Below are 16,854 nucleotides of genomic sequence, written 5' to 3' on the forward strand. Positions count from 1 at the left end.
AAGGAGGAAGGGGAAGAGAGAATCCGAAGGGGGACTGGGTTCGGGCGCGTGATTGTTGTTGGAGGAGAGGTGGGGGAGGAAGAGAAGGAGACCGTTTAGTGGTACTTGGAGATAGCGGCGAGGTAGGTCTGTCCGGAGGCGCTGTTAATTCGGACCAAAAAAAGAACGAGAACGAATGTCAGGTCAGTTTGCGGTTCTTGTGAAGCTAAGAGAGATGCGAGGAGACGAGTACGAACGAAAGAGCTCCGTTGCTGACGGTAGGCCAGACGGATCCGAGTCCCATACCGTCGGAGTAGGCGTAGGCCATGACCCTACGAGAAAGAGGCGAAGACGAGAGTGAGCATGAGTTCAAACAAGGGGCGACGCGTCTTTCGGGAGGGTTTTGTAGACATACCTGGAGTCAGCCTCGAGCAGATCAACGATCTCGTTGATGTAGGTGTTGATCTTGGTCTGGTCGGTGCAGGGGATGAAGCTCGAGGAGTCGTCACTGCAAGTTGGAAAGGAGGAAGGTCAGCCTCGATTAGACGCGTCCTTCCTACTTCGTTCGGCAGACGTACACGCAAGCAAACTCGGTGACCCAAAGAGGCTTTCCGTAGGTAGCGTAGTGATCCTGAGAATGCGAAAGTGAGGTTCGTGATCAGAACCACGCAGTGTGGAGAAAGGGAGGAACTGCGAGAGACGAAACGCCGACGCGGCTCGAATTTGGCACGTACGAGATCAGCCCTGACACCATCCATAGAGTTCTTGTTGATGTGAACAGTAGTGAAGTCCCAGTCGACAGAGATAGCAGCCTTAAATCCAGGAAGGAAGGTCTCGGCGGCTTGGTCTGCGAGTCGAAAACAAGAAAGGACGCGTCGATGATCAATGTGTGTTTTTCTCGTTCTTATCGACCCAACGATTCAAAAAAAAGGTGTCAAAAAGGTGTTGAAACTCACGACACATAGCGGGACTTCCGAGCATGGATCCACGAGCCTTGTAAGGGCCGATGTAGGTGTTCCAGAGGGCAGCGGTGTCGGCGACGCTCAATCCAGCGGATCCTCCTCCAGCAGAGCAATCAGGCTCGTTGGGTCCGAGCTGTAACGTTCAAAACGAGTTCCGACGAGCGAGAATAACGTCAGAGTCGATTTGGAGACTTGAGAGAGGGAAGGAGAGGAGAGAGAAGGCGAAGGAAGGAGGAAACGAACGAGGTAAGAAGGAACGTAGGAAAGAGCCTGGAAGGCAGCGAGCCGAGCAGCATCGGTAGCGTCGGCAGTTCCAGCTCCCCAGAGCATGGAAACAGGAGTAGCAGCTCCGGAATCTCCAACGGGAGTGACGTTCCTAGGAAAAAAAAAAAAAGAGAAAAGGAAGGAATGAGGAAAGGAAGGTCAGCTCGTTCGTTCGTTCGTTCGTCGCTCTCCTGTCTCTCTTCCTCCAATTCCCTCTGTCCCAGGAACTTGAGACTAACCAGTCGTACCACCATCCGAGCTTCGTGTTCAGCCAGGGAAGAGAATCCATGCCAGCAACTCCAGCCTTAGACCAAAACTGGCCGGACGAAGGAGTGATGGTCGAGGTCGAGCCCGAGGCGGTGGTTGTGGTCGTGGCAGCCTATTCCACGGGGAAGAAGAAGAGAGAAAAGATCAGAGTCAGCGTGGGGTAGGTGAAGATGTACGAGACGAGAATCAGCGAGAGAGAAGGAGAGAAAAGAAAGAAGAAACGACGATCGAATCGATCCTTTGTTCGCGCGTCCTTTCTTCGACCCCTTGCGAGGAGTTCGAGGGTTCTGCGAGGGAAAATGAGTAGAGAAGGACCCACCTGAGCAGTAGTAGTAGTAGTAGTAGTAGTAGGAGCAACCCACTCGGCAGTAGCAGTTGTAGTAGGAGCGACCCAAGCGGCCGTGGTAGAAGTAGGAGAGGCGGCGGAGGAGGAGGAGAGAAGAGCAACGGCTGAGCTCTGGACCTGTTGTCCTCCTGCACTTGAAGTAGGGTAGGTCGAGCTGGCGGCGAGGACGGACGAGGACGAGGAGGAAGCTCGAACTTTGCATTTGGCTGATCCATCTGATCTCTTCCTGATCTTTACGGTTCCCGGGAGTTGTCGTCCGTGGACGTCGATGGGGAGAGTTGGGAGTCTCTTTGCGTGAGAAGCAGCTCGTCTATGGTTCAATCCACGAGCTTGATGCGGTCCAGCTGCTTCGACGAGGAGAGTCGAGGAGGAGAGGAGGAGGAGAGAGAGCGAGGCGAGCGAGGAGAGCATCCTGGGAAGGAAGGAAGGAAGGAAGGAAGGAAGGAAGGGTTGGAGGGTTGAGTGAAAGGGAAAGTTGGGCGAAAGGAGGTTGAAAGAGTGTGGGCAACGGCTTTATATGTCTAAAGACGGGGATGGGAGCGGGAGTGGGAGAGAGTGAAGGGGAGAGAACGAAGGGTAAAAAGGACGAGAAGGGAGGTGGGAGTTAGGAGGACGAAGGAAGGACAGGAGGACAAAGGAGGGAGGAGAGAAGGCTGGAGATTCGTCCAAAAAGGGATCGCCCTCTCGAGGTCTCGTTCTTTTCTCCGAGACCCAAGTCTACCAAGGAAAAGTTTCGTCCTCGAAGGACGCGACTGTCTTTCGCATCTTAATCCTTGTCGAGCAATCTTGCCTCTACGCATCTCATCCCAGCAAAAAAGGGGCAAAAGTTCGATTGCGTTCTCGTTATAGATCCCTTTCAAAAGAGGCTGGACGTCGAGAAAAACAAACCAAGCAAGCACGGCTCTCGCTCCTCTTTCTTCGTCCCTCCTTGCTCTCGGAGAGGCAAGGAGAGGCACACTTCGACGTTCAACAATCTCGAGAGGATGAAGGTGAGAGAGGTCCTGTCGAGGGAAAGAGGAGGGGGAAGGGAGAGATGATGGATATGAGGAACGAGACGAGCTCACGCGGGATGGGAGGCTGAATCCGAGCTCGCAAAGTTCGCTGCTAGGGAAAGAGAACGTTCTGGCAGTGCTCTCAGTGAGCGAGGAGGATCTGGGGGAGATGAAAGAGGCCAACGGGGCCTTGGAAAGAAGAAAGCAGTCGAAACAACAACAGACGCGGACGAGCTCGTCTCTTTCTCACCCTGGCTCCTCTCTTTCCTTCCCAGTCCCGCAATAATTACGAGCCGAGGATGGGAAGAAGACTCATGAAATTGGGAGACGAAGCAGCATAGGAGAACTGACATGATACAGAGAAAAGGGTCAGCTCGAGGTCGGTCGGGATCGAGAAGAGACGCGCGGTCGCGGACGCGAACAGGGAGGAAACCCACGAAGTAGCCAAAAAAGACGAGGCGCATCAGCTTGAAGGGACTCTGCAAGTACTGAGAACAAGAAGAAGGTGTCCAGGTCAGTCGAACGAAGGCCGAAAAAGAGGAAGCCAATTAGCGTAGACTACTGACCTTCGAGCTCACTTCTCGTTCGACGTGGTAGCGACTTGAATCTGTTCGAGAAGAGAGGTCGTCTTGTTACTGCTAAGCCACCGCCAATCGATGAAGCAGTCAGATCAGCTCCAAAGTCGAAGTGATACAGACAGTGGGAGGAAAAGAACGACTCACTTCTCCTGACCACCCTCCGAGAAACAGTCGGATCGAGGAGAAAGAGGCGATCCGTTGAAAGTAGCAGTATCCGAGTCTCCAAGCGAAGAGGAGAGGGTACTGAGGATTTCCTTGATCTCTCGAAGTTGAAGAAGGCTGGAGAAAAAGAGACAGACAGGGGTCGTTGTAAGTCGAGAGAAGGTCGAGCTCAGAGAAGGTCGAACTGAAACTCACATCTCGTTATCCATCTCTTTCTCAACAGCAAAGGTACCCGCAGGCTCAGGTTTCGCTCTCTGATCATCCCAGTAAGCTTCGAGATCAGCTTTGGATCCAGCGAGACCTTTGGTCTTCCAGACTTGGTCGAGAGCAGGAGTGGGAGTGTTGGGTCGGAAGACTTGGATCAATCGAAGGACCTGCATGATCGTCGGTTGAGCGAAGTGCGTGACACTGTAGTCTGGCACTGCGAGCATCTAAACCCCAACAAGACGAAAAGGAGAGGAGGGATCAGAAGTGAATGAAAGATGGAAGGAGGAGGAAGGGAGGACGACGACCTCTTCTCTCGTGAGAGGTTTGACGGTGTTTCTCCTCGTCATCTCAGCGAGGAGTCTCGCATCGGTGTTGTAGAATCGCCAAGCTTCGAGGTCACCAAATTTGGGGAGCATTGTTGAGTGGGTTTGGTGGGACGGGAGGAAGATGTGGTTGGGAGGAGGAGAATGAAGAATGGGCAGAGCCGTTTGAAGAACCAAGGTGGTTACGAGACTCCTTGCCTACGAAAACAAAAAACAAGATTCTGCTCACCAGTAGGCGAAAATTCCATCTAGAGTATCCGCCAAGTCAGTGGAAGGACACGAAGAAAAGAAAGAAAGACCTCTCTCGCACGTCCGACGGAACGAGCGAGCTCAACTCTCCTCCTCTTCCCTCCCTTCTATCTCCTCGTCGCGTCCCTTCCTTTCCTCGCTCAAGGTTCTTGACAGGTGAATGCAGCATATAATCACTACAGCGCCGGTTTCGATTCTCCACTCATGTAGGCCCTGAACGCGTCCATCGAGGCTTGATCCAGTCGAGGAGGGAAGTCCTCCAGGGGCACCCTGAGAGCGAGAGGAAGACGAGGTCAGCACTTGAACGGTTCGAGCATGTTGGAAGGACCCTAGAGTCCACAAAGTCTCTTTCTCTGAGCTCGCTTCCCCACGAAAAAAAGGGGAGATCCAGAGCGAAACGAGCTGGTCCTCGCTCGGCGTTGAGCTCGCTCTCTCCTTCCCTCCCTTCCTCTCCTCCTCTCCTTCGTTCGCACCCTCCCAAACCAAACCCAAAACTCAGAAGTCAACTCACTTCCTAACCTTCCAAACGTCCTCGGAACTGGGACCCATCCTCCTCTCCGTTGCCCACTCTGCTCGATATCGAATGTAGGCGTCCCTCCTCTTCTCCGGCTCTCCACTCAGCTTGGCCCATTTCTTCATACAGAGCTGATAGGGTATGTCGAACTCTTCACAGTAGCCCTGGGCGTGGCCGTTGATGTAGTAGGAGCCGAGACGACGGCGGAATCCTGGAAAGAACGAGAGGGAGAAGGAGGTGAGGGGAGTCGAGAGAAGGGGAGGAGGAGAGTGCAGGAGAGAGAAGACGAACGGAGGATGCATTCCATTCGGACATACCTGAAGAAGTAGAAAAGGAGTTAGTCTAGGTTAGTGAAGAAGATTTGAGGAAGCCAACGGAGAGAAGAAAGAGAGACGAGGACGAGGACGAGCATGAGATCGAGGCAGGAAGGGACGTCTTCGACGGTCGGAAAGATGGCACTTTGAAGAGCGTACTCCTGCTTGTAGACCTCGGCTAGTCGAGCAGCAGCGACTGCGGAGAGTTTCCGACGAGGTCGGGATTCAGGGTCGCTCATTTGTTTGAAAGGGTGGGAGGGAAGAAGGAGAAGGGAGGGCTGAAAGTGGTGGTTTGGTTGAGCTCGAGAGTTTGGAAAGAGCGAGGAGACGGTCGAGGAATCTGCTTCCGCTGCCTAGTTTGATCAAAAAATAAGGCGGGACTACATAGAGAGGTCTGTGGAGATTTCAAGAAACACTGATCGAAAAATTGTTCAAATCTGTAGCGAGCCCGCTCTCGTCTCGTTTGGTCGAGAAACGCCTTCGCTCGCTCCTCTCTTCTTCCTTCCCTCAACCGTCAACCTCTCCTCCATCCTCCATCCACCCTTCTTTCCCCTCTTTCTCCCCTTCCGCCCCTCCTCTCCCCTCCAAGGGAAGATGTCACCTTCGGGTAGTATCAACTCGTCTCGTCGTTCCCATCGGCGGCAGGATGGATCGACACCAGCTTCTTCTTCTCCTTCCTCCTCCTCCTCCTCCTCCTCCTCCTCCTCCTCGTTCGGATCTTCCTCCAAGATGGCCGTCCTCCTCGCTCTCCCTCTCCTGGTCTCTGGCCAAGCTCTTCCTCAAGTCGACTTCTCGAAAATGGGATCCGTCGCTCTAGGAGGATCCTTCTCTGGACTCGACTTCTACTCTCCTTCTTCCTCCTCGTCAACAAACTACTCTTCTTCAGCATCCACCCTCGTAATTCGATCAGCTTCAACCTCCACCATCACCCCGTTGGCTCAAACAGAGCAAGGAGGATCCATCGAGGCTGTATGCTTCCTTCCAAGCGGAGGAGGACCGAACGGAACCGTCTTTGTAGGAGGAAAGTTCGAAGAGCTCGGAGGAGTCAGGAGCAGGAACGTCGCTCGAGTCGACATCGCGACAGGAGAGGTGTCGAGTCTGGGAGCAGGAGGAGTAGAAGGAGAGATCATATTCGCTCTCTACTGCGACGAATCGACATCCGTCGTTTGGATCGGAGGAGAGCTCACGACACCCGTTGGAGAGGCGTCTTCCTCGTACGGCGGAGGAGTCCTTCAATACCTTCCTTCCTCCAACACCTTCTCTCCAGCACCCTTCGCAGGCCTCTCCTCAGGATCAGTCCAATCGATATCCCCTTCCCCATCCAACTCGTCTCTCCTCTTCACCGGATCCTTCTCCCTCTCCTACTCTGGATCCTCCAACGTCACCTCCTCAACCAACTCCTCCTCCTCCAACTCGACCACCCAGTTCTCACCAACAGGTCTCCCTCTCTCCAACGTCACCATCCTCTCCTCTGGAGCCACTGCTTTCTCCTCTACCCTATCACCCATCCCTCTCCTCGGAGCGGGCGTCCTCGTCGACGCTGAACCAACGACCACCCTTGAAGGCTACACGGACCCCTCTGTCCTCTTCTGTCCGACGGGAGACGATGGAATCGACCACACCTGGCTGGGGAGGGACCAAGGGATCGCCCAGATCAACGTTCAGGTCTACAGAGCTATCACAGCTAGTGGGATCAGGGTGGGAAACACGTTTGTGAATGGAAGGGGAACCTCAGCGTTCAGGTTCGTTCTCTCCTCCGCTCTCCTCTCTTTTTCTCCTTTCCCTCCTGTTTGGTTTCATCTCCTCGAACGAGTATGTGCTCATTGTCGTTAATTTTCGCTTCGACTCTACTCCAGCTTCGTCTCCGTACCGGACAACACCCTCCTTTCCCTCTCCTACCTCGATCCGGAAACTGGAACCACTCAAACATGCTCTACCTCATGTCCACTCTCTCTCAACTCGTCCATCCCCTTCCAGGACTTCCTCTTCGCCGACGGAGGCAGGGATCTCACCGGATTCCAAATGACTCTGCTCGAATGGAGGGAGGAAGGTCCTGGTCTTCATCTTCTTGAGCTTCTCTCAGATGGTGAGTGACCCAACTCTCGTTCGACGCTCGCTTCCTTCGCTTCCTTCTCGACGTGCTGACCGTCCCTTCAACGCGTCTTCTTTCTTTTTGTAGGTGCCTACGCCTCGGCCGCCACCTCCGGTACCACCTCCTGCTCCTCCATCGACTCTCCCTCCAACTCTACGCTAGTCGGAACTTGGAACGAGATCACCATCAACACGTCCATCGGAGGAACGACCACGACCGCTCTTCAATCCATCATCCCTTCCTCCGACATCGCTTCCCTCTCCACTCCTCCCTCGGTCACCTTCCAACCCTACATCTCCGGAACAGGAAACTACACCGTCAACGTCCTCATCCCCGGATGCCTCAACGTCGGAGATTGCTCGTCTCGAACCTCCCTCGACGTCTCGATTCAGCCGTACCAAGGAGCAGGTCTCTGGACCTCGACCATCCCTCCCAGCCAGCAGGATCTCACCTTCCTCCTCTACGAAGGAGCGATCCAGAAGAGCGAAGCCGGAGGTTTCTCACCTACGGTCGTGCTGGCGATGAGCTCGACGCCGGTGGGAGTCAACGACGATGAGTACTCGGTCGTCGCCAACAGGGTCGAGTTCAGGCTCATGACTTTGGATACCACGGGAACGGGAAGCAACTCGTCGACGACTGGGACGGGAGGAGGGATCGGAGGATCAGGAGGAATCAACGGAACGAGTGGGACGAATTCGAGCTCGACGGTGGGAGGATTCGGAGTGTACGAATGGACGAGGTCGACGACAGAGTCCAATGCGACTGGACTCCTTCCCAACACCACTCAAACCTCATTCGACAAGCTCGCCGTTGCTCTTGCTTCGGCCATCCGAGCTTCCTCCTCTTCCTCCATCCCTTCCAACGTCTCCGTCGCGGCCGCCCTCCTCGTCGATTCGGTCTACTACATCGCCGGCTCCTTCAACACGGTGACCTTCGCCAACATCGTTTCCTACGACGGAACCTCGTTCGGCGTCCTCCCCAACGCTGGACTCAACGGACGAGTTCACTCCCTCGCTCGAGTTGGAACCAAGGTCTACGTCGGAGGAGAGTTCACTCGAATCGCCACTCCTGGTCAAGCCCTCCTTCGTCTCGCTGCCTTCGACACCTCTACCAGGGCTTGGGAGTCCCTCGGAGGAGGAGTCGATGGAGCCGTCACCGGTCTCGTCGTCTCGGGAACGAGCATCTACGTCAGTGGAAACTTCTCGACCCTGTTGGCCGCCAACTCAAGCTCGAGCAGCGTCGCCTCGGGAGGATTCGCCGTTTGGGACACGACCTCGTCGACTTGGGTCAACCAGCAATCAGTCGTGCTCGGGGACGTCTCTACCGTCGGAGCTGGAGCAGGAGGAGACGCGTTCTTCGCTGGAAACATCGTCGGAGCTGCTGGATTCGGAGCGGAAGGGTTCGTGATGCTCTCCTCGAACAGCGACGGTTCGCCAGAATTCAACGCCGTTCCTCTCTCCTTCGCTTCCTCCTCCTCTTCCTCTTCGTCGGCCAACGGCAGCACCGCCACTCGTCGAACAGTCTCTCGTCGGTCCCCTCGATCCACCTCCCCGAGCTGGCTCTCCATCTCCGCCGTTGCCATCAAACGAGCCTTCCTCCTCCCTCGTCAGACCGACTCCTCCTCCTCCAACCCCGACGTCCCTTCCGTCCCTCGATCTCCCACTCCAGCACCAGCCATCCTCGCAGCAGCCTTCTGGACCAACTCGTCCGAGTCAGGAAACCCTTCGATCGCCGTCGTTGGAGGCAACTTCTCGGCCAACATTCTCGGATCCTCGAGTGCGTTGAGCAGCAACAACGTCGCTCTATACGACCCTTCGACCAAGACGGTTCGAGCTCTCGAGGGAGGAGTCGTCGATGGAGTTGTTCTGGCCTTGGCCGTCGTTGGGGATCGAGTGTTTGTGGGTGGAGAGTTCAGAGTGAACAGCACGACCGGGTTGGACGAGGAAGGATTGGCGATCTGGGACTTGAAGGAGAGGCAGTGGGTTGCGGGAGAGTTGCCTGGATTGACAGGTGAGCTCTATTCCTCTCTCTCTCCTCTTCGACCCGAGGCTAATCACGACTCTACTCTTCGAAACAGCTTCCACCGGATCCAACGTCACCGTCAACGTCCTCGCTCAACGAGGAACCTCCTCGACCCTCATCGTCGCCGGATCCTTCGCCGAGGCTGGATCTCTCCCTTGCTCGTCCGTCTGCGCTTGGGATACCACCGATCATCAATGGTCCTCCCTCCAGAACGGTCTCTCCGGAGAGATCCGAGCCCTCGACTTCGCAGGCGCGTCCTCGGAAATCCTCGTCGTCGCAGGATCCTTCTCCCTCCCTTCCTCCTCCGCGGCTTCCTTCGTCGCTCAGTACTTCTTCGCCAACTCCTCCTGGTCCGCTCTCGGAGACTCGTCGTCCATTCCAGGTCCAGCAACAGCCATCAGCGTCGACAACAAGAACGCTTCCAACATCTTCATCGCTGGAACCTCGACGACATCGAACGCGTCGTACCTTCTTCGTTGGGACGGATCGAGTTGGTCGGCGCCTACGGGAACGAACTTTCTCGAGTCGACGTCGGTGGTTCAGCAGCTGTCTTTCGTTCCCCTTTCGGAGGCTCACGACGGGAACTCGGTGATGGAAGAGGACAGGATGTTGATGGTCTCCGGAGCGTTGGCGTTGGAGGGACAAGGAACCTTCTCTTCGGCTCTCTACGATGGGAACGCATGGCATCCGTACGTCAAGTCGACCGGGAGTGATGGGTCGCCTGGAGCTGTGTCGGGAATGTTCAACTCGGATAACTCGTTCAATTTCTCGATTCGAAGTGAGTTCCGGGTTCTCTTCGTCTTCCCGCCCCTTTCGTTCATCGACTGACCTCGTCTTTCCGCAGACTTCCTCGCCCGTGGAATCGTCGTTCTCATCTGCCTCGCCATCGCAACCGGACTCATCTTCCTCTTCGTCCTCATCGGAGTTCTCATCGGTGTCTGGCGACGAAAGAGCGAGGAGAACAGATCCTATCCCGTTGGAAAGGAGGGAGACGGTCGAGATTCTTACAGCGACGTTAACGTTCCCGGTTCGTCCTTCACTTCCCTTTGCAACCCGACGTCGAGCCTTCTTTCTGACCTTCTCTCGTCTCGTTTTTCTTTCCAGCCAACGGAGGATCCACTCGAACTCGTTCCGCTCTTCTCGACCACATCGATCTCGCTACCGCAGGAGTCATCGCTGGAGGAGGAGCAGCAGCAGGAGGAGCAGCCGCTTTTGCTCAACACGAGAAGAGTCGAACGATGGCTCAGTCCGAGTACGAGCAAGAGCACGAACACAACCCGATATCGGAATCGACGGCGGTTGCTGGAGCAGGACGATACTCGGAGGAGCAGTACGAGGATGAACAGGAGGAGGAAGAGGGAGAGGAAGAGCCACCTAGGACGGCGGTGGCGAGATGGAGTTTGGAGCCGGATGTGGGAGCAGAGAGGGAGTTGAGGATCCAGGCTGGGAAGGTGAGTTGGCTTCGAGACGTCGTGGCAGCTCGTTCGAAACCGAGAACACTGACTCCTCTTTCAACGCCTCCTTTTTTCACAGCCCTACATCATCCTGAACGACACCTCGGGAGAATGGTGGCTCGCTATGGATCCGGAAACGGGAGAGCAAGGAGCCGTTCCTGCTTCTTGGATGCTCTGATTTCGGCGCGTCTCCCTTTCTCTTTCCTTTTGCATTCTTCTCTCATCTCTTTTCTCGCGCTATCTTTTACACTCATGCTTTCCTACAACGCACCACCTCTTCATCACTCTCACGCCTTCTCTCTCGTCCTCTTGCTCGATCTCCTCCCTTTCGTTTCGTTTCGGTTCGTTCGTCTTCGCTTTTTCTTCTCTTCTTTCTTTTGCATGCCACCCCTTTTCCCCCTCATTCTTACCCTAGAGTCACATCACCACACATCTTTCGATCTCATCTTTATAATCGCCTCTCTCTTTGCATAGTCCCTCGTTCTCGAGCTGGGACGCGTTTCGTTTGTTTCTTGGGATACCAACCTCTCCTCTTCTCTCTCGCCGGTCAAGTAGTTTCTCGTTCGTCTTTGTTTCTGCTCCACTTCTTGCCAATTACGAGTCTATCTTAATCTTGGTCTTCATCCTTCATCTTCGAGAGGGAGAGGGTCGCTCGCTCTCCTTCTATAACACGTTCGCCTGCTCAGCTCGCCGTATTCCGACCAACCGCCGGAATCTTTGCTGCAGGGTATCTTTCGATAAGTACAAGGTTTCCTTGTGTAACGAGCCCGCCAAGTTTGACGGATAGCGTCTTGTAGGAACGCTCAAAGTTGACCAGCTTTGGACGCGTGAGGTTCGAGCAGCTCAAGCGCTCAGCCCGTTCTCCCGCTTTTTCGCTGAGAAAGTCGACCAATTCGAGATCTATGACCCCACCAGGCTTTTTAAGATTGTTGAACGTCTAGTCTACATGTTCTTCAGCCTGCCGGTCGACCGGATCTCGCTCTTCACTCAACCTCGACGTCGAGCAAGATCGTACTTTTCTCGCTCGGTTCTTGCGAAGTATATACATCGCTTCGCAGTGTAAACTTCCGGAACGAACTACTTATCTACTGGTCAAGCTCAGCCTACTGGCTCTTCTCTCCTCTCCTTCGAGATCTCTCAGCGACGCGTCCCCAATCTCGGCCCATCTCGATGGTCGCTGTTTTCGGCTGACGGCTCCAGCTCGGACCTTCTAGTAGCTTCCGAATATCTCCAATCTCTCTGCGACCTCGTCACTACTTTCCCCAGCCAGGAAAAAAAAACGAGACAAATGAGAGCGGATCGAAAGAAGGGAACGCGATGACGACGGTTTCTCGACCAAACCCTTTTAAAAGAGGACTTTTTCCTTCCATCTTCCCTTTCCTCCAACCACATCTTTCAAACCAACTCAACCCACTTCCACCCCCCACCCTACCCAACCACTTTTTTTACTATGTTCGTACTCCTAGCTTCCTTTTCGAGCGATCGGTGTGAGCTCTCATCGCTGACTTTCATCTTCCTCCTGCCTCCTCCTTCAGGTCGAACCCTGCCGCCGCTACTACTTCCCACGGAGAGGGATACGCCGAGGTTGACCAGCACGCCCAGGCTGGAGCCACTGAGCACCAGGCTCCCCGATTCGAGGAGGGAAACGACCACGCCCACGACTTGAAGGACAAGGTGAGCTTCGTTCCTTTCGTGCGTTGTCCTCTTCGCTCCCTTCGCTGACTCGTTCCTTTTCTTTCGCCCACCTCAGACCGACCAGCGATCCACCAAGAACGTCCTCGCTGCTGCTGAGGCCGCTGAGGCTGAGGAGAAGAGGAAGGAGGCTGAGCCCGCTCCCTTGCCGTGAGTCTTTCAGCCCTCCCATCTCCCTTTTCGTTCTTCGAGAAGCTGACTTCCTCCCTCCTTCCTTTCAAACCACAGTACTGCCGCTGCTAAGGCCCACGGAAACGAGCCTTCGAGGGGAGCCAAGATTGACGAGCAGATTTTCCTGGAGGAGCAGGCTGAGCTCGAGCGAAAGGGCAAGGCATAAAGAGGGAGATGTTCTTCTCTTCTTCTAGTCGCGTCGCATCTTTTCTGTAGCCCATTTCTTGTAGCACTTCGCATCAATCAATCTCATGACCTTCGCATTCAAAACTCGTCCTTCGCCTTCCTGAGAGCCCAACCCTCCTCACGGAACCAAAAAAAAATCCATAATGACGAGTCGGCAAGGGCAAGGGGCCAGGCAATCGAGGGGGGGCGGCGATCCGAAACCAAACATGTTTTGGGCTGATCTCGTTTCTCTCCTTCCATTCCCTAACCACTTCCTTCTCTCCCTACCTTGAACCCTTCCCATCTTCAACCACACGCTACCCCTGTAAGTAGCTCGTCATTCAACTCGTCACTCCCTCCCAGACTTTCGCCCCTCTCCTTATCGCGGAGGGATCCATCCCATCGCTCTCTTTGAACGACCAGCTCACGCCCAGCCATGTCTTCCTCCTCTTTTCACTTCCCTCTTCTCGCCAACCTTCTCGATATCCTCTCCTCCTACCTCCAGTCTCTTCAACTCAAGAACAAGATGCCCTCGGATCCCAAAGACGAGGTCGCAGCTGTCTCTGCTGGTCCGTTCATGCCTTCCTCCTCCCGTCCCTCTTCCTTGTAGCTCTCGCTCGTGTTTCCTTCCTTCTCCACTCGCTGACCTCGTTCTTTCACTCTTTGGAACCTTTCAGAGGCTGCTGCTCACGTACGTTTAGATTTCACTTCGATCGTCCCGTTCGAGGGATGCTTAACGAGCGAGCTCAGAAGTGTTCAAGTCGAAACGTCACTCTGACCTCCCTTCCTTTCTTTCTCTCTTCTCCACTCTCACAGAAAGAGATCACCTCTAGCCCTCCCAACTTCACCATGATCCAGTACTTCGAGTGGTACGCCGAGGGTAAAGGTGTCCACTGGAAGAAGTTTGAGTCCGAGTCCAAGCGGTTGGGAGAGATGGGGGTGAGCTCAGTTTCTTTCCTTCCCTCTCTCTCTCTCTCTCTCTCTCTTCTTCTCCGCCTTTCGCTCTCGTGTACCCTCTACACGTTCAGGGTTTCCATTTTTTTTTGCAGACTTTCATAGACAACCTTTCGAGCTGACTCTCTTCTCCTCTCTCTCCCCTTCCTGCCCTCAGATCACCGCCGCTTGGCTTCCTCCTCCCACCAAAGGCTCCTCCATCGATGGAACGGGATACGACGTCTACGATATCTACGTGAGTTCCGGTTCAGCTACGAGAGAGGGAGGAAGAGTAGAGATCAGACTCGACGAAGTCTCCCGTAGAATCTGAGAAGAGAGGGCCGGGGGCTCTCGACGACGAGCGACGCGGGTCCACCACGTTCGCGGGGAGAGAAAAGGGAGGGAAGAGCTCGAGCTCACTTCCTTTTTTCTTTGCTTCCCTTCTCTGTAGGATCTCGGAGAGTTCGACCAGAAGGGTGGAGTCAGGACCCACTGGGGAACCAAGGACGAGCTGGTGTCCGCTATCAAGAGTGAGTCTTCCGAAAACGCGTCGTCTTTCGTTCTCGAAGAGCTGCTTGCTGACGATGATCTCGATCTTTCGCCTTTTTCTGCAGCTGCGAAGGCCAACGGAGTTATCTCTTGTGAGTATGAGAGTCGACTGAAGTGCTTTAATACAGAGCTGAAGCTGACACGAGTTCCGTTTCTCGCTCTTCGTTCGAATACAGACATCGACGCTGTTCGTTCTTCTCCCCTCGTCTCTTCCTAATTTCGACTGACCTTCCCTCTCCTTTCCTGTGTGATCTTCAGGTCCTCAACCACAAGGCTGGAGCTGACACCACCGAGACCTTCGCCGCCACCGAGGTCGACAACGACGACCGAAACAAGGAGATCTCCGTTCGTTCCTCCTCCCCTGCTTCTCTTCTGCCTTTCGTCGCTGACGTCTCGTTTGTTTTTTTCTTCTCAGGGAATGTACGACATTGACGGATGGACTGGATTCACCTTCCCCGGACGAGGAGACAAGTACTCGAGCTTCAAGTGGAACTTCAACTGCTTCACCGGAGTCGACTACGATGCTAAGGTTCGTTCGCACCTTCCTTCCTATATGTTACCTTCGTATGCGAAGTCGCACGTCGTTGCTAACTTCCTCTCTATCTCCCTTCTCGTCAGACCGAGAAAACCTCGATTTTCAAGATCCATGGAGATGGAAAGACTTGGGCCAAAGCTGTTGACGGAGAGAACGGAAACGTGAGAAAACACTTCTCTTTCTTGCTGCTTCCCTCTTCTCCTCGCTTACGAGTTCGCTCCTCTCCCCCGTTTTCTCACAGTACGACTACCTCATGTTCGCCGATATCGATCACGACCACCCCGAGGTCGAGGCTGACCTGAACAACTGGGGAGTCTGGGTCCTCAAGGAGACCGGTGCTGAGGGATTCCGATTCGACGCCATCAAGCACATCGACCGAGGATTCATCTCTCAGTTCTGCCAGCACGTCCGAAAGGAGATTGGAAACGACAAGCTCTTCTGCGTCGGAGAGTTTTGGAAGGAGTGAGCCTACGTTTCGCTCTCGTTCTCTCCTCCCGTCCACTTTCGCTGACTCGATTGCTTGCGTCCTTCAAGCTCCCTGGAGAGTTTGAAATCCTACACTGGATCTCTCGGAACCCAGTTCTCGGTCTTCGATACTCCCCTTCACTACAACTTCAAGGAAGCTGTGAGTATCGAGCTTTCGAGCGACCGTCCCCCTTTAATCGCGTCGTCCCTTCTGATCACCTTCCTTTCCCTTCTGGCCATATCCCTTTCTTCTTCTTTCCTTCTCAAACCTAGGGTGAGGCCGGAAACGGATTCGACATGAGGAAGATCTTCGACGGAACCGTCGTTCAGTCCGTGAGTCTCGAGATCTTCTCCGTCGTTCCTTCAAAGACGAAACGAAGCTGACGCCCTTGTCGCGTCTCTCCTTCGTCTTCCCTTCGCAGAACCCGATCGACGCGGTGACCCTCGTCGACAATCACGACACCCAGGTCGGACAGTCCCTCGAGTCTTGGGTCAACCCTCAGTTCAAGCCTCTCGCCTACGCTCTCATCTTGCTTCGAGTCGACGGATACCCTTGCGTCTTCTACGGAGATCTCTACGGATGCGGAGGAGAGAACCCTCAGCCTCCCATGTCGCAGCTCGATGACTTCATTCGAGCCAGGAAGGTTCGTCAAGTCTCGTTGATTTCCTTCGTCGTTCGAGTCCATGACTGACTCTTCACACCCTCTCTCTTCTTCTGTTATCGCAGTGGTACGCCTACGGAGAGCTCAGGGACTACAACGACCATGCCAACACTATCGGATGGATCCGAATGGGAGACGACGAGCACGATGGTTGCGCTGTGGTGATGTCCAACGGAGATGAGGGAACCAAGCGAATGGAGTTCGGAACTGTGGGTCTTCTCCTCGTCGGTCTCACCTCCCTTCCTCAGTTCGAGCTGACTGACCTTCTTTTCTTTTCTTCTCTTCAACCGAAACAGGACCACGCCGGAGAGGTCTACACCGACATCTTAGGCTGGAAGCAGGGAGAGGTCACCATTGGCGAGGATGGGTGGGCCGACTTCGGCTGCAACGGAATGTCGGTTTCCATCTGGGTCAAGGTTGGAGCCAAGTTCCGAGACACCTTCACCAAGGAGTAGACGAGGACGCAGGACGAGAGGCGAAGCGACGCGACCCCTCACGACTTTTACGATTTCTTTCTTTTCTTTCTCACTCGGGTTTCTCGATTCTGTTTTTCTCTTCTCGCCTCCTGCTTCTCACACTTGCCGCCCCATCCTCAATTTGGTTATTGCCCTGTTCTTCGTTAGATTAGAACTGTCCGTCTTTTCCACGCTTTTCGAGCGAAGGAAGAGGGAATTGGGTAGAGAGTTCGACTTGGTTTTTAGAATGCATGTGCTGTCGGAAGAATCTTGAAAGTGAATACAGTCGAGAAGTGGACGGGCCAGTATACGTTTCTGAGAGGTTGGTCTTCTGAAACGGTGAGGACGAGGTGAGAGAACAAAACGGCGAAGAGCAAGAGTCGCCGCGTCGTGCTGAGTCTCGTTCTTCCGCTCCTCTTCGACTCACTTATGACGAGGGAGGGCTCTGTTCAGTCGAGAGTGAATATAAGAAGATGCTGAAAGACGAAGAAACAAATGCTAA

General features: G+C 54.4%; 6 protein-coding genes across 6 annotated transcripts; 2 read left to right on the forward strand and 4 right to left on the reverse strand.

Annotated features, from left to right (window-relative positions):
- Positions 1–95: 95 nt before the first annotated feature.
- Positions 96–2,229, reverse strand: BDY24DRAFT_338184 (glycosyl hydrolase catalytic core-domain-containing protein; the record flags this gene model as incomplete). The annotated part of the gene is made up of 9 exons (XM_076637321.1): positions 96–141; positions 237–311; positions 395–487; positions 558–610; positions 714–826; positions 936–1,074; positions 1,185–1,317; positions 1,445–1,584; positions 1,792–2,229. The coding sequence occupies 9 exons, from the start codon at positions 2,227–2,229 to the stop codon at positions 96–98; spliced, it is 1,230 nt and encodes a 409-aa protein (XP_076498405.1).
- An 881-nt stretch (positions 2,230–3,110) lies between these two features.
- Positions 3,111–4,355, reverse strand: BDY24DRAFT_382321 (uncharacterized protein). Its single transcript, XM_076639491.1, has 6 exons — positions 4,063–4,355; positions 3,746–3,981; positions 3,533–3,667; positions 3,377–3,448; positions 3,248–3,298; positions 3,111–3,156 (listed from the first exon to the last, which is right to left on the reverse strand). The coding sequence occupies exons 1-4, from the start codon at positions 4,171–4,173 to the stop codon at positions 3,385–3,387; spliced, it is 546 nt and encodes a 181-aa protein (XP_076498406.1). The 5' UTR covers positions 4,174–4,355; the 3' UTR covers positions 3,111–3,156; positions 3,248–3,298; positions 3,377–3,384.
- Positions 4,356–4,475: 120 nt separating this feature from the next.
- BDY24DRAFT_382325 (uncharacterized protein) lies at positions 4,476–5,447 on the reverse strand. The gene is made up of 4 exons (XM_076639492.1): positions 5,254–5,447; positions 5,135–5,160; positions 4,841–5,054; positions 4,476–4,599 (listed from the first exon to the last, which is right to left on the reverse strand). The coding sequence occupies exons 1-4, from the start codon at positions 5,394–5,396 to the stop codon at positions 4,506–4,508; spliced, it is 477 nt and encodes a 158-aa protein (XP_076498407.1). The 5' UTR covers positions 5,397–5,447; the 3' UTR covers positions 4,476–4,505.
- A 222-nt stretch (positions 5,448–5,669) lies between these two features.
- RAX2 (Rax2p) lies at positions 5,670–11,355 on the forward strand. The gene is made up of 7 exons (XM_076639493.1): positions 5,670–6,899; positions 7,014–7,243; positions 7,337–9,259; positions 9,327–10,049; positions 10,116–10,298; positions 10,376–10,722; positions 10,805–11,355. The coding sequence occupies exons 1-7, from the start codon at positions 5,752–5,754 to the stop codon at positions 10,901–10,903; spliced, it is 4,653 nt and encodes a 1,550-aa protein (XP_076498408.1). The 5' UTR covers positions 5,670–5,751; the 3' UTR covers positions 10,904–11,355.
- A 665-nt stretch (positions 11,356–12,020) lies between these two features.
- On the reverse strand, positions 12,021–12,956 carry BDY24DRAFT_382333 (uncharacterized protein). Its single transcript, XM_076639494.1, has 2 exons — positions 12,261–12,956; positions 12,021–12,177 (listed from the first exon to the last, which is right to left on the reverse strand). Exon 1 carries the CDS (start codon positions 12,587–12,589, stop codon positions 12,281–12,283), a length of 309 nt encoding a protein of 102 aa, XP_076498409.1. The 5' UTR covers positions 12,590–12,956; the 3' UTR covers positions 12,021–12,177; positions 12,261–12,280.
- A 4-nt stretch (positions 12,957–12,960) lies between these two features.
- BDY24DRAFT_382340 (alpha-amylase) lies at positions 12,961–16,620 on the forward strand. The gene is made up of 17 exons (XM_076639495.1): positions 12,961–13,078; positions 13,259–13,322; positions 13,431–13,444; positions 13,570–13,692; positions 13,865–13,942; positions 14,138–14,216; positions 14,301–14,327; positions 14,412–14,422; positions 14,494–14,580; positions 14,651–14,764; positions 14,854–14,931; positions 15,012–15,232; positions 15,305–15,395; positions 15,509–15,568; positions 15,658–15,879; positions 15,963–16,106; positions 16,194–16,620. The coding sequence occupies exons 2-17, from the start codon at positions 13,280–13,282 to the stop codon at positions 16,350–16,352; spliced, it is 1,551 nt and encodes a 516-aa protein (XP_076498410.1). The 5' UTR covers positions 12,961–13,078; positions 13,259–13,279; the 3' UTR covers positions 16,353–16,620.
- Positions 16,621–16,854: the final 234 nt, after the last annotated feature.

The sequence above is a fragment of the Mrakia frigida genome, assembly GCF_051309035.1.
Source record: "Mrakia frigida strain ATCC 22029 unplaced genomic scaffold BDY24scaffold_8, whole genome shotgun sequence".
Classification (NCBI taxonomy): domain Eukaryota; kingdom Fungi; phylum Basidiomycota; class Tremellomycetes; order Cystofilobasidiales; family Mrakiaceae; genus Mrakia; species Mrakia frigida.

Bases quoted from the DNA above. Each gene is read 5' to 3' on its own strand.
- BDY24DRAFT_382321 (XM_076639491.1), bottom strand. From the start codon at position 4,173: ATGCTCCCCAAATTTGGTGACCTCGAAGCTTGGCGATTCTACAACACC. The intron at 3,668-3,745 runs GTGAGTTTCAGT...CTTTTTCTCCAG, and splicing joins AAAGAGATGGATAACGAGAT to CCTTCTTCAACTTCGAGAGA. The intron at 3,449-3,532 runs GTGAGTCGTTCT...GCGGTGGCTTAG, and splicing joins TCGGAGGGTGGTCAGGAGAA to CAGTAACAAGACGACCTCTC.
- RAX2 (XM_076639493.1), top strand. From the start codon at position 5,752: ATGTCACCTTCGGGTAGTATCAACTCGTCTCGTCGTTCCCATCGGCGG. The intron at 6,900-7,013 runs GTTCGTTCTCTC...ACTCTACTCCAG, and splicing joins AGGGGAACCTCAGCGTTCAG to CTTCGTCTCCGTACCGGACA. The intron at 10,723-10,804 runs GTGAGTTGGCTT...CTTTTTTCACAG, and splicing joins TGAGGATCCAGGCTGGGAAG to CCCTACATCATCCTGAACGA.
- BDY24DRAFT_382325 (XM_076639492.1), bottom strand. From the start codon at position 5,396: ATGAGCGACCCTGAATCCCGACCTCGTCGGAAACTCTCCGCAGTCGCT. The intron at 5,055-5,134 runs GTTCGTCTTCTC...CGTTCTTTCCAG, and splicing joins CCGAATGGAATGCATCCTCC to GATTCCGCCGTCGTCTCGGC. The intron at 4,600-4,840 runs GTGAGTTGACTT...TCTCGCTCTCAG, and splicing joins GACGTTTGGAAGGTTAGGAA to GGTGCCCCTGGAGGACTTCC.
- BDY24DRAFT_382340 (XM_076639495.1), top strand. From the start codon at position 13,280: ATGCCCTCGGATCCCAAAGACGAGGTCGCAGCTGTCTCTGCTG. The intron at 13,693-13,864 runs GTGAGCTCAGTT...TCCTGCCCTCAG, and splicing joins AGCGGTTGGGAGAGATGGGG to ATCACCGCCGCTTGGCTTCC. The intron at 15,569-15,657 runs GTGAGTCTCGAG...TTCCCTTCGCAG, and splicing joins ACGGAACCGTCGTTCAGTCC to AACCCGATCGACGCGGTGAC.
- BDY24DRAFT_382333 (XM_076639494.1), bottom strand. From the start codon at position 12,589: ATGGGAGGGCTGAAAGACTCACGGCAAGGGAGCGGGCTCAGCCTCCTT.